This window comes from Numenius arquata, chromosome 2 (assembly GCF_964106895.1).
Source record: "Numenius arquata chromosome 2, bNumArq3.hap1.1, whole genome shotgun sequence".
In the NCBI taxonomy this organism is placed as follows: domain Eukaryota; kingdom Metazoa; phylum Chordata; class Aves; order Charadriiformes; family Scolopacidae; genus Numenius; species Numenius arquata.
Window position 1 is genome coordinate 53,865,282 of NC_133577.1, and position 12,239 is coordinate 53,877,520.

A 12,239-nucleotide genomic window follows, 5' to 3' on the forward strand; every position below is an offset into this window, starting at 1 on the left:
TCAGCTCTCTTGTTTGTTATGATTCTTCAGCTCCTGGGTAGTCTGTTCCCACTAACGTGCTTTTTTAGTACTTAGCCATGGTTTGTGGTTGTTTGTGCACCCTATGGTGAGGGTGGGGTGGGCTTCCAGAGTCAGAGGACTCAGGTGGTGCTGCTCCTGTTTAGCTCTGATCTCTCCTCTTTTGCCTTCACAGCCCTGTTGGAGAGAGTATCTCACAACTCGCATTGAACAGAACATGGTTGTCAACTGTACCTGTCCCATATCTGACTGCCGTGCACAGCCAACTACAGCCTTCATTTATTCCATCATTTCCTCCGAGGAGATTATAGCCAAGGTGAAGTAGGAGAGGTGGTTATGGGTGTCCAAGCTCTGTTTCATTTTGGTCAGCGCTGGCAGATAATCTTGCCGCTGCTTTTCCCCTTCCCATTACCAGGACTGGCAGTGTGATTATTGAGGCAGATCAGATTTTTGCCCAGTGGTGTCTGTTGTCTCCCATCGTGGTCAATGGCAGCTAATCAATCAGGAGCAGTGGTATTTCCTCTAAATGTGCCTCCAGCAAACAACTTTTCAGGTGCATCCTTAGTTGAGGACAAGGTGAGAGCTGCAGTGGCGGCTCGTGACAAGTATCCTCTGCTGGCGTGCTGGAAGCAATTGTAAAATCTAAGATTTTCATTTTATCGCTGCATCGATGACCCCGGCGTCTTTTCTCTTCCACCAGTCTTTGAGCGTTTTTGTGAAGATGACAGAAGTTAGCACATCAGACTTATTAAATCTTCACTCCAATTAAGTCTGTGCGGGTCTACAGACATCTCTAAACCAGGCTTCCTGAGCTCTGCTCATCGTAGTCCTCAGTCAGCAGGGGGCAGCAGGAGCTGCTTGTTCTGAGGCAGAAGCTGTCTTTTCTCCCTATTCTTTCAGATTTCAGTTATTACTTAGAGCTGAATGCCCTCCCCACCTAATGGCAGAGCCGTAGCTGTCGCGTGACAGCTTTGTTAATTGCTGGACAGATCAGGTGTCTCATCTGTTTTCTACTGCTCTCTTGTTTGACGGGTCTCCACCAGCAATTACTCCTTCTCCTTTTCCAGCTCGGTCCTGTCATTATGATCCTGTGTGAACAGTCATAAGGAGAAATGAACAGTAGTCATAAAGACTGCTCTATCTTATAATTTTCTTTTAAGCCTGCAAACTGGCAACCAAAATAGACAAGGTTACAGAAGAACATTTCCTTCGATGTATTGAAATGCTTGGAGATTTTAGTGCATGTATCTGGGCGGTTAGTTCTTACAGGCTTTGCAAATCCTGTAGTCACACCTGTCTGAGAGCAGGATTTACTGTCCTGATGCTATGGCTATTTTATATAAAAGAAATATTATTACAGGTCAACATAAATGGCAGCCAATTTTAACAAGTTACTCTGATGCTCTCCCTCAAATGTTATCTGTTTCCCTTTTTGCTCAGTAGGCGGCATGGCTGGAACATTAATGCCTCGTGCAGAGTCACACGTACAGTCATAGACTAATTGAGGATGCCAGAATCTGTGAAGATCTCTGGTCCAACCCTGTGCTCAAAATAGCCAGATTATGGTGTGAAGATCTAACGCTGAAGTTAAAACATACTGCTCCAGGTTCAGTCTTCTCTGCATCTTACATTTAGGTAGCTCTAGGCAGTGGTAAGATCCCCGTTCTGAGCAAACCCAGCTCTCTCAACCTCCCCTTGTACGTTCTGTGCTTCAGCCCTTGGCTGTCTTGGTGGCCTGTGGACAACATTTTCTCTAGTCTGTTAGTGTCCTTCTTGTACATGGGAGCCCAAACTGTTCCCAGTATGTAATTTTGTCACCAGTGCCAAACAGCTGTGAGAAATCCCTTCCCTTGCCTGTTGGCTGCACTCTTGCTAATACAAGAATATCTGAGTTTAAACTTTTCATGCTTGTATTTCTACAAAATATGTTTCTGAAAGAGGATTTCTGGCAACCTTGTTTCCCTCAAGTTCCTCGAGTGTCTGTTCCTCAGAGGTGGTCTTCCATTCTGCCCCCAGAGATTCTTTGCTGGGAATCTTGCCATAGGCTCCATACCTGGATTAACTTCAGCATGTGCAAAGGTTCCTCTGAGATCTGCTGGTTAGTGTCATATGGTAATTTTCAACTTCTTGATTGTACCTGTCTAGTTTTTTTCCCAGACCTTCACTGGACGCTTGTTCCCTCTCCTTTTAGGCTTCCTGAGAGCAGTTCTTTTTCTTATGGTTCCAGTAGGAATCCTAGATCTGCTTCAGCAGTTGCATTTCTGTCTCCTCCTCACCAAGAAAACACAATAGAGCAGACATCAGGCATTGTGAAATTCAGCCTCTGTGAAGGCTGTGATTCGGTGCTGTCTGCTGCCTCAAGTACCCGTTTCTCTCTCTGGATACTGGTGTCTGGACAGAAATGATCACATCGCCTATCAACAGGGCGACAGCAGACACAGACGTTGACTCTGAGAAGAATGAAGTGGCTTTGTTGAGACTTTGCCTCCACCAGGCATTTTGCCATCCTTGCAGCCAGACAGTGCATACCCTCTGGGTTAGGTTCCCTGAGAGAGTGAATAAGAAGAGAGTAAATGAGAGAGAGAAATGAATGAGAGCCCTCTCTGAGCCCTTCAGTGCTCAGGGCTTGCACCTTTTCTCTCTAGTGCTTGTTGTGATCTGTATTGTCCTTTCTGTGCTTGGTGGCTTTAGAGCAGCTCTCCAGGTATGCATAAATCTCTGCCGGGAGGGCTGTGAAGACTACAGGGTTTCTTCTGAACTTCCTCTAGCTTTGTGTGTGTTTGCACAATCCTTACACTATAGTAACTGAGCATAGAAAACTAAGCTACTGGGTGCAGTATAGCTGCATCCCTGGGTTCCTACCTGAATAGTGCCTTATTGATAACCAATTTGCCTTATACTCTGCAGTAATGTCTAGAGGCTGTGGGCAAAGCAAGTCTCCTTCCCTTTTGCACATCATGTAACAAAGCAGAAGTTTGCTGAGGAACTTAAAATCAGAAAAAGTTAAAAAGAGCACCTGATAGCTTTCTCTGGTGAGGTGATCGGCTTGGCGGATGAGGGGAGATGTTGTTTATCTCGGCTTTAGTAAGGCTTTCTGCACCGTCATCCACAACATCTTCCTAGAAGAACACTGAGGAAGTACAGGCTGGATGAGTGGACAGTGAGATGGCGTGCTGAGCTCAAAGGGTTATGGTCAGTAGCAGAAAGATCAGCTGGAGGCCAGTGGTGTCACCCAGAGACTGATACCTAGGTTAACATTGTTTTACATCTTCATTGATTACCTGGATGATGGGACCAGGTGCACCCTCAGCAAATTTATAGATGATAAACAGCTGGGAGGACTGGTGGATGGTTGTACTGCCATTCAGAGGGACTCAACAGGCTAGAGAACTTAGCAAACAATAATTAATATCATTAAGTTCAAGAAAAGGAAATGCCAACTCCTGCTGCTGGGGTATGTGTTGGGGGCCAAACATCTGGAAAGCAGCCCAGCAGAAAAAAAACTGGATCATGGTGGACAACAAGTTGAACATAAGCCAGCAGTATGCCCTTGTGGCTAAGAAGGTCCCCTAACACGTTAGGTTGAACGAGCATTGACAGCGGGCTGTGGAAGGTGATCCTTCCCATCTGCTGGTGAGACCACATCTGGAGTACTGTGTCCCTTTCTGGGCTCACCGGTACAAGAAAGGTATGGACGTACTGGGGAGAATCCAGCAAAATGCCACAAAGATGATTTAGGTTTTGAAACACCTCTAGGAGAAGGTGAGAGCTCTGGATTTGTTTTGTCTGGAGAAGAGAAGGCTCAGGGGTGGATCTCATCAAGATATGTAAATACACAAATGGGACGAATGGGTCAAGAGGTTGGACAGAGACCCTTGTAGTCTTCACCCTTGGGTATGCTCAAAACCCAAGACATGGTCCAGAGCAACCCTGCTTTGGGCTGGAGGGGTTGGTCTAGTTTTTGTCTCCAGAGGTGCATTCCAACCTCAGCTATTCTTTGATTATCTGAAACAGCCTCCAGATCTGACACGAGGGCTGGGGAGTTTACACGCGGGAATGAAGGAGTACACTAACTCAGTGCTGTTCTGTTGCGAGCAGTTGTTCAGTCAGATGTAGAGCCCAGAGGCACCAGACACCAGTTGTAAGGTCTAACCGTGCAGCTTCTTGGCTTTAAATCTCCTTCCTGGCTTCTTATTACAGTATGAAAAAGCCCTCCTCAGAGGCTATGTTGAGTGTTGCTCCAACCTGACGTGGTGCACCAACCCTCAGGGCTGTGATCAGATCCTCCTTAAGGATGGATTTGGCTACGGGGCAGCCTGTTCCAAGTGCTCCTGGATATCCTGCTTCAACTGCAACTTTCCAGAGGTGAGGCTGAGCTGAATCGCGGGCAACATCGCCTTGGGTTTGGCACACACCGTTCTGCTTTCGTGACTGGCTCTCTCTTTCAGGCCCATTATCCTGCCAGCTGCAGCCACATGTCTCAGTGGGTGGATGATGATGGGTACTACGAGGGAATGACAAGTGAAGCCCAAAGCAAACATCTGGCTAAGCTCATTTCGAAGCACTGCCCAAGCTGTCAGGCTCAGATAGAGAAAAATGAGGGGTGCCTGCAGTGAGTATCCGTTTTCCTTTGTTACTGGGGTCAGGAGAGGGCAAAGACATACAGCTAGGCCTATTGTGTTTGGGTTTTTTTTTGGCTGGGGAGTTAAGGGTTACAGCAGGTCTGATTTATAGTTTGAGAGGAATGAACGATTGCTTTTATTTCCCAGGAAAAGCAAAATGTTCCCCAGCATTCAGGGTTAAATCCAGTGGTAGCTCTGTAGTAGAACCAAAACTGACTTTGCAGTACCTTTTCATAGCACGCGCTTGTCTGCTCTCAGAATCCACTATAGACAGAGAGAGGTACAGGTGAGGGGAGCGGATATCCTAGCGCCATTGTTTTCTTTCATGTTGCCCTATTCCTATAATTTTAAGCAATTTTCTTTTAACTGCCTCTTTTGAATCAGCTTGGATTTCTGGCAGCTTGTTGCACGGCAGGGGAGGAGCCATTTGTTTCTCTCTTGCACTGGCACAGCCCTTAGTGATTTATCACGGCTGCAATTTGTCCCCACGTGTTGTGTGCGTGGCCCTGGGGCTGTGCAGTGCCCTTCTGCGCTCTGGAGCGCCGCGTTGCTGAGGGGAGAGGGGAGGTGGTCGTACGGATCTTGCTTCAGACTGTGGAATGCTTAGTTTGCCCTTCAGGTGCTTGTTTAGGTTTGTACTGCGAGATCCTACTGCCAGTTTACCCAGTGGAGACACGGTGACTGGGTTTAAGAATCATCTGCTTTCCCGCAAAGGCTTTAAAAAAAGACGTGCAGGGAAACGGATAGTACTGAGTGAATGGGAGCGACTGGGTCGCACGCTCAGCCCTGTGATGTAGGGGAGCGCCGGGAGGAGTTGCCTGCAAAGCGGGTGTTAGGACTGAGTAATTCCCATTGTTCTTCTGCTACGCAGTATGACGTGCGCGAAGTGCAATCATGGCTTCTGCTGGCGATGCCTCAAGCCCTGGAAGCCGACTCATAAGGATTATTACAACTGCTCCGCTATGGTGAGTGGTTTGTCGTATCCCAGTGGTTCATGCCTGTCTTCAGATGCACCTGGCCTCCCGGAGAGAGGAGGAAGGTCTCCGCTTGTACCCTTTACTCCGGACTTTGTGCCCTTGCCAGTAATACTGATAGCGTTGCCGAAGTCTGTATGTGTGGTAGCCATTTCTAGGTGACCCCGGTACCTGAGGGAAATTGCTGCTACAGGTTGCTGCCTTTCCTTTCAGGTGAGCAAAGCGGCTTGGCAGGAGAAGCGTTTTCAGGATTACAATGAGAGATGCACCTTTCATCATCGCGCAAGGGTAAGGCCTCCTCCTTTCTTTGCAAATGCTGACTCTGTTGCCTCGTGAGCAGGACAGTTTCTGTTGCGTCTTAATGTATTTCGCCTGAAGCTGAGAAGCAGGTTTCGGATCCTGGTCATTTCACCCTTGCTCTGATGTAAGGGGTAGTTCTTCTTCTCCCAAGTCTGTTGTGGAAACTCAGCACCTAATTTGTGGTGTTCACGTGCTCGGACTGGTGCAGTGGTGCTGAGATACTGTAAAAGGTTGAAGTGATAGCACAGTAGAGATGTCATGGGTGCGGTAAATGCTGTCCTGCTGCCTGCTTCTTCTGGGATGGCACTTCAGGATGCTTGGCAATTATCTGTGTGGAAGGTGCTATTTTTTTTTATCTTGTGGAGCTTGACGCTGGCTTTTTTTTTTTTTTTTTCCCCCCCTCCTGTGGTTATTGCAGGAATTTGCCACGAGTCTGAGGAACAGGGTTTCTTCCATCAGTGAGATGCCAAAAATCAGGACTTTGACCTTTGTTCTCGATGCCTGCAAAGTGCTAGAACAGGCACGGAAGGTAAGGCTGGGTAACAAGCTTGCTGAGGTTTAGGCCTAATTTTATTGGTGTGTTTTATGCCTTTCTTAAAGCAAGGAGATGCCAGCCTTGCTCTACTCCAAACAAAGGGAGACACAAAAAGCTTGAGGGGAGGAATAGCATCAGGACGGGGGAGAGCTCATGTCTGCCTTTCCCTGCTCTCACTCAGAGCTGGGCTCTGTCTGCAGCAGTGTTCCTCACAGTCAGATCGTAGGATTTGGAGCTTAGCTCCGCTTGACACCATGGAATCGGCACGAGGATCTGTAGGGTTTTCATATACTGGGTTTGGTCTATTCCAATTTGAAAAGCCCCAGTGGTGGTACTTACCTTTTGAAAGCTTTCCTGATGCTGTGTTAGAATTAGGAAGTCCCTCTTGATGCTTATGTTATGATTTTTCCTTTCTTAACTTCATTTCTTGAGCTGTAGGTGTTTTGGGAGCACTGAGGTACCTACTCAGTACCTATCATCAATTCGCTGATGATACCAAACTGGGAGGGCTGGCCGGCACTCCAGAGGGCTGTGCCGCCATCCAGCGTGACCTGGACAGGCTGGAGAGCTGGGCAGAGAAGAACTGAATGAGGTTCAACAAGGGCAAGTGTAGGATCCTGCACCTTGGGAGGAAGAACCCCAGGCACCAGTATAGGTTAGGGATGGATCTTCTGGAAAGCACTACTGAGGAGAAGGATCTGGGAGTCCTGGTGGATAGCAAACTTCCCATGAGCCAGCAATGTGCCCTTGTTGCCAAGAGGGCCAATGGGACCCTGGGCTGCATAGGGAAGAGTGTGGCCAGTAGGTCAAGGGAGGTCATTCTCCCCCTCTGCTCTGCACTGGTGAGGCCACAACTGGAATACTGTGTCCAGTTCTGGGCTCCCCAGTTCAAGAGAGACAGGGAACTGCTGGAGAGAGTCCAATGTAGGGCAATTAAGATGATTAAGGGATTGGAGCATCTCCCTTATGAGGAAAGGCTGAGAGAGCTGGGGCTCTTTAGCCTGGAGAAGAGAAGGCTGAGGGGAGACGTTATCTATGTTTACAAGTACCTAACGGGTGCGTTGAAGGATGACGGAGCTGGACTGTTTTCAGTGGTTTCCAGTGACAGGACGAGGGGCAACGGGCACAAGCTGGAACATGGGAAATTCCATTTAAATATGAGGAAGAACTTCTTTCTGGTGAGGGTGCCAGAGCCCTGGAACAGGCTGCCCAGGGAGGTGGTGGAGTCCCCTTCCCTGGAGATCTTCAAGACCCGCCTGGATGCAGTCCTGAGTGATGTGCTCTGGGCAACCCTGCTTCAGCAGGGGAGTTGGGCTAGATGATCTCTAGAGGTCCCATCGAACTCTGACAATTCCATGATACTGCATGCCCTAATAGCCCCATTGTGAAGGATTTGCAGCGCAGCCACTGCATGTGTACAGTAAGCCTGTGACAGCGTAGGTCTGCAGTGTCTTCTGTCCCCTGAGACATAGGGAGGAGGTGGGAATTACCCTTGCAGTACTGCCTTTGCAATGTATACCTTCTTAGTGCAGACAGACTTGATTTTGAGAGGCGTACGTGGAACAGGGGTGTCTGACCCTGTTTTGTCTTTTCAGTATGGCAAATGCCTATGTTTGCCAGGATACAAACATACCACCGTTGCTGCTACTGGTTTTTGTGGGCCATTTCCTTAAACGGATACGGTGGTCTGTTTCCTGCTGGGTGCTTGGGTGGCTTTAGGGGTCATTCATTCACGATAGGAGTTTGTCACTTGTTAAAATACCTGTGTCGTGGGCTCCTGGTGCTGTATAGCACCATGTCTGCTTCCCTTTGGGCTCGGTGCTCTCAGTTCGTTGCCACTTGAGTTCATAGATTCATAGACTTATAGATTGGTCCAGGCTGGAAGGGACCTCCAAAGGTCATCTAGTCCGACCTCCCCGCAGTCAGCAGGGACACCCCCAACTAGACCAGGTTGCCCAGGGCCTCGTCGAGCTTCACCTTGAATATCTCAAGGGAAGGGGCCTCAACCACCTCCCTCGGCAACCCGTTCCAGTGTTCCACCGTTCCACCACCCTCATGGTAAAGAACTTTTTCCTAATATCCAATCTAAATCTCCCCTTCTCCAACTTAAAGCCATTGCCCCTCATCCTGTCACTGCAGGCCTTTGTAAACAGACCCTCCCCAGCCTTCCTGTAGGCCCCCCTCAGGTACTGGAAGGCTGCTATGAGGTCTCCCCGGAGCCTCCTTTTCTCCAAGCTGAACAACCCCAGCTCCCTCAGCCTGTCCTCATAGCAGAGGTGCTCCAACCCCCTGATCATTTTGGTGGCCCTCCTCTGGACCCGCTCCATCAGGTCCATGTCCTTTCTCTATTGAGGGCTCCAGACCTGCACACAGTACTCCAGGTGAGGTCTCACCAGAGCAAAGTGACAGAATCACCTCTCTAATCTAGTTCAACCTGGGCTGCCCACCAATTCTGCCCAGAGTTGTAGGTTCCGTGTGCTGGTTGTTTTGCCTCGATGCTTGCTGACCAGTCACACTTGTTATGCAAAGGCACACGCTCTGTGTTCTTGTGATGGTTTGCAGGTGGGAGCTCTCAGTTATTTCAGGCTTCAGTACAAAATAAGTACACATTCATACCTCATCCTGTGAGTAGCTGTAGGCAGCCTGGTACTGCTGTCACTTGGCCTAACGGTTCCTTGGGCTATCGCCACAGACCAGAAGCGCTGCCAGACTTCTCCTAGCCACTGATCCGTAACGAATAATGGTAATGAGAGTTGATCGTCCCCCTGTACTCGAGTGCTGTGTCCAGTTTTGGGCCCCTCACCACAAAAAAGACATTGAGGTGCTGGAGCGGGTCCAGAGAAGGGCAATGGAGCTGGTGAGGGGTCTGGAGAATAAGTCCTATGAGGAGAGGCTGAGGGAGCTGGGGGTGTTCAGCCTGGAGAAAAGGAGGCTGAGGGGAGACCTTCTCGCTCTCTCCAACTCCCTGAAAGGAGGGTGTAGCCAGGGGGGGTCGGTCTCTTCTCTCAAGGAACAGGCGATGGGACAAGAGGAAACAGCCTCAAGTTGCGCCAGGGGAGGTTCAGGTTGGATATTAGGAAGAATTTTTACACTGAAAGGGTTATCAAGCCTTGGAATGGGCTGCCCAGGGAAGTGGTTGAGGCACCATCCCTGGAGGTGTTCAAAAGATGGGTTGACATGGTGCTGGGGGACATGGTTTAGTGATGTTTTTTTTTGTCAGAGTTAGGTTGATGGTTGGACTAGATGATCTTGAAGGTCCCTTCCAACCTAGATGATTCTATGATTCTATTCTAAGTCTGGAAGGGCTTGATGCTTCTCTCTTCTTGCCCACTCTGAAGCCGAAAGAGGATGCTTACCGCATGATCTGTGCTACTCCAGGTGCTGGCTTACTCCTGTGTGTACAGCTACTATAACCAGGACACTGAGAGCATGGATATCGTGGAACAGCAGACTGAGAGCCTTGAGCTCCACACTAATGCTCTGCAAATCCTTCTGGGTAAGTCCGGCAGCCTTTCCAAGGTAGAGACCAGCATTCCCAGCTGTCTGCTTCAAGGGGTGGCAAGTCCGCAGTGGGGCAATAGGATGCACACCGGCACCCAGCTGGTCTCTCACTTCTCCCAGCCCTTTTTTGCCTTCTTGATGTCATTTCTGGGAAGTCCACTGAAGCAGTTTGGCTGCCAGTGGAGATGGATGCAGTAAGGAGCAACACGTTCCCTTCTGAAAGAGGAATGTTATGAGCACAGGAGACCTAAGTAGCTGTGACCGGCTTCATAATCAGAGCCTTGGTCTTTGGTTAAGAGCGTGGAAAGCAGCGTAACTTTGTTGGTCTTAAATTGCAGAGGAAACCCTGCTGCAGTACCAGGACCTGGCCTCTTCTCTTCAGCTCCTGAAAGCGGAGCATTTCAGTGCTGGTTTGGAGTTGGTACACCAGATCAAGAAGCGTCTCTTTGCAATTCTCTGGCACTCCACACAGGTGAGGTCCACACGCCTGTTAGTGGCGTGTCTTGCTCTGCTCTAGTTTAATATTGGGTGAACCTAGAAAGGGGCTTGATCAGCTGAGGGAATGGACTCTCAGTGCTGTGTGTACGTAGGGAAAGGGTTTGCAGCGCAAAATACACCCCAAAATAGCATATTATACTCTCCCTTACGGCGGTCTTTCCATGCTACCAGGATTTCCATGTTGGGCTCCAGACTTTGGCAGATCCTGCTCAGAAAAAGGTGAAACTCTCCAATGTGCCTACTTCAGCCCCTGCCTGTATCGGGTGAGTTTGGTGGGGGAGGGCGGACAAAATGTAGGTGGCCGGAGTTTTCTCCTGTGCTCGCTGACATACAAAAGAGTTAATAACAGATGCTGATTACTTGCATCCTGTGTTGTGGTTTGAGACAACAATGTAAGTGACGTAGTGGTACGGGGAGACCAGCAAAACCTCCGCTTGGTGTGCCCCTGTGGTCAAGAAAGCTCCGTCACTGGCAGACCTGGTTATGGAAGTTGTTCTCCCTGGACATTTTTGGGTTTCTGCGGGTGGAGAGCCGTGCTCTTTCTTCAGAGGTGTATCAGAGACCTAGGAGGTGTCTAGACGAGAGAAGCAAGAAAATGAACAGATGGAGGGAGACAGAAGGGTCTGGCATTTATTTTAATAATGTGAGGGTGAGGGTGGTGTGGGACTGGGTTGTGGTTGCTGCTCACAGCTGGGGCTCTGCTCTGATGCTCTCCTCCTTGATAGGCTGAAGCGTACCATCTTGTGTGACTCCCCCAACACAGATGAAGGTGGCAAAGGGGGTGAAGATGAGGAGTATGAACCGCAGTGGCAGGAAGATTATGACGACGACGATGACCTTGATGAAGACAACTTTCTGTTTGATGATGAGTCAGATAACCTTGATTGTGACTCCTACTTTGATGATGATGATGCTTATGATTAGAATTGGGGTGTCACCCAGCTTGGACCTCTGCTTCTACTCTGTCTAGACTTTGTATTAGTGTCTTTCCTCAAAGACAGCGAGGGGCTCTCAGGCACAATGAAGAGACATTTCCTCCGGGGGCTACTTGCTCAGTGACTCCCCTTTAATATGCAGAAACGTTGCTCTGGGCAGATGGGCTGTGTTACTGCGGCCACCTCTCTCAGAAAGACGTCCCCTCCCCTTTCTCCCTTGTCTCCATTTCTGCCCACAGGTATCCTATTGCGTTAGAAAGTCACAGCCCGGCTGCAAAGTGAGGACTGCTTGCCACTTGTTAAAGTGTCCTTTGGCATGCTGTCCCCAAGGGCTGGCCACAGGTGCGCGTGGCACATGTCCTAGCATGGCACTGTCTAATCCGGCCAGCGTCTAGACATGCTGTAAAACCATGTGTTTACACTCAAGTCCAAGCCTCCCAAGTCCTGGAGCTGGTGGGATTCCCACCAGAGTCACAGGTCACAGGTGGCTGTGGGTCAGGGCATCCCTCTAGTTGAGGGGGACAGCTTTTTTTTTTTGCGGTTGTTGGAGCTGTTGTCTTCGCTGCTGTGAAGCAGGATGGGCTGCGGTGAGTGGCACAGGTTTGCAGGACTGTTTTAAGTGTATAAATGTATGCACATACACACATTCATATGAGATAGAGATATATTATATATATACACACACACGCGCAGAGGTTGTTCAGATAATACTTTATCTTTGCAAAAAAGAAAACCCTGAGGAGCAAGGGTTGAAAAAAAAGTTCTGTTAAAAAAAAAACAAAAAAGAAACAGTTTTCTTTTAGCACAAGCCTCCTTGTGGTCTATGGGGAACACGGGTGGGAAGGGAGAGCGGGAT

General features: G+C 49.0%; 1 protein-coding gene across 1 annotated transcript in view; it reads left to right on the forward strand.

Annotated features, from left to right (window-relative positions):
• CUL9 (cullin 9) overlaps nt 1–12,189 on the forward strand; it is a 31,905-nt gene extending 19,716 nt beyond the window's left edge. The window contains exons 31-40 of the mRNA XM_074144373.1: nt 194–334; nt 4,219–4,383; nt 4,467–4,630; nt 5,512–5,605; nt 5,828–5,902; nt 6,333–6,443; nt 9,828–9,945; nt 10,289–10,422; nt 10,620–10,711; nt 11,174–12,189. Of these exons, the coding sequence (XP_074000474.1) occupies nt 194–334; nt 4,219–4,383; nt 4,467–4,630; nt 5,512–5,605; nt 5,828–5,902; nt 6,333–6,443; nt 9,828–9,945; nt 10,289–10,422; nt 10,620–10,711; nt 11,174–11,372 (1,293 nt within the window). The 3' untranslated portion in view covers nt 11,373–12,189. The remainder of the gene's footprint in view (nt 1–193; nt 335–4,218; nt 4,384–4,466; nt 4,631–5,511; nt 5,606–5,827; nt 5,903–6,332; nt 6,444–9,827; nt 9,946–10,288; nt 10,423–10,619; nt 10,712–11,173) is intronic.
• The last annotated feature ends 50 nt before the right edge of the window (nt 12,190–12,239 follow it).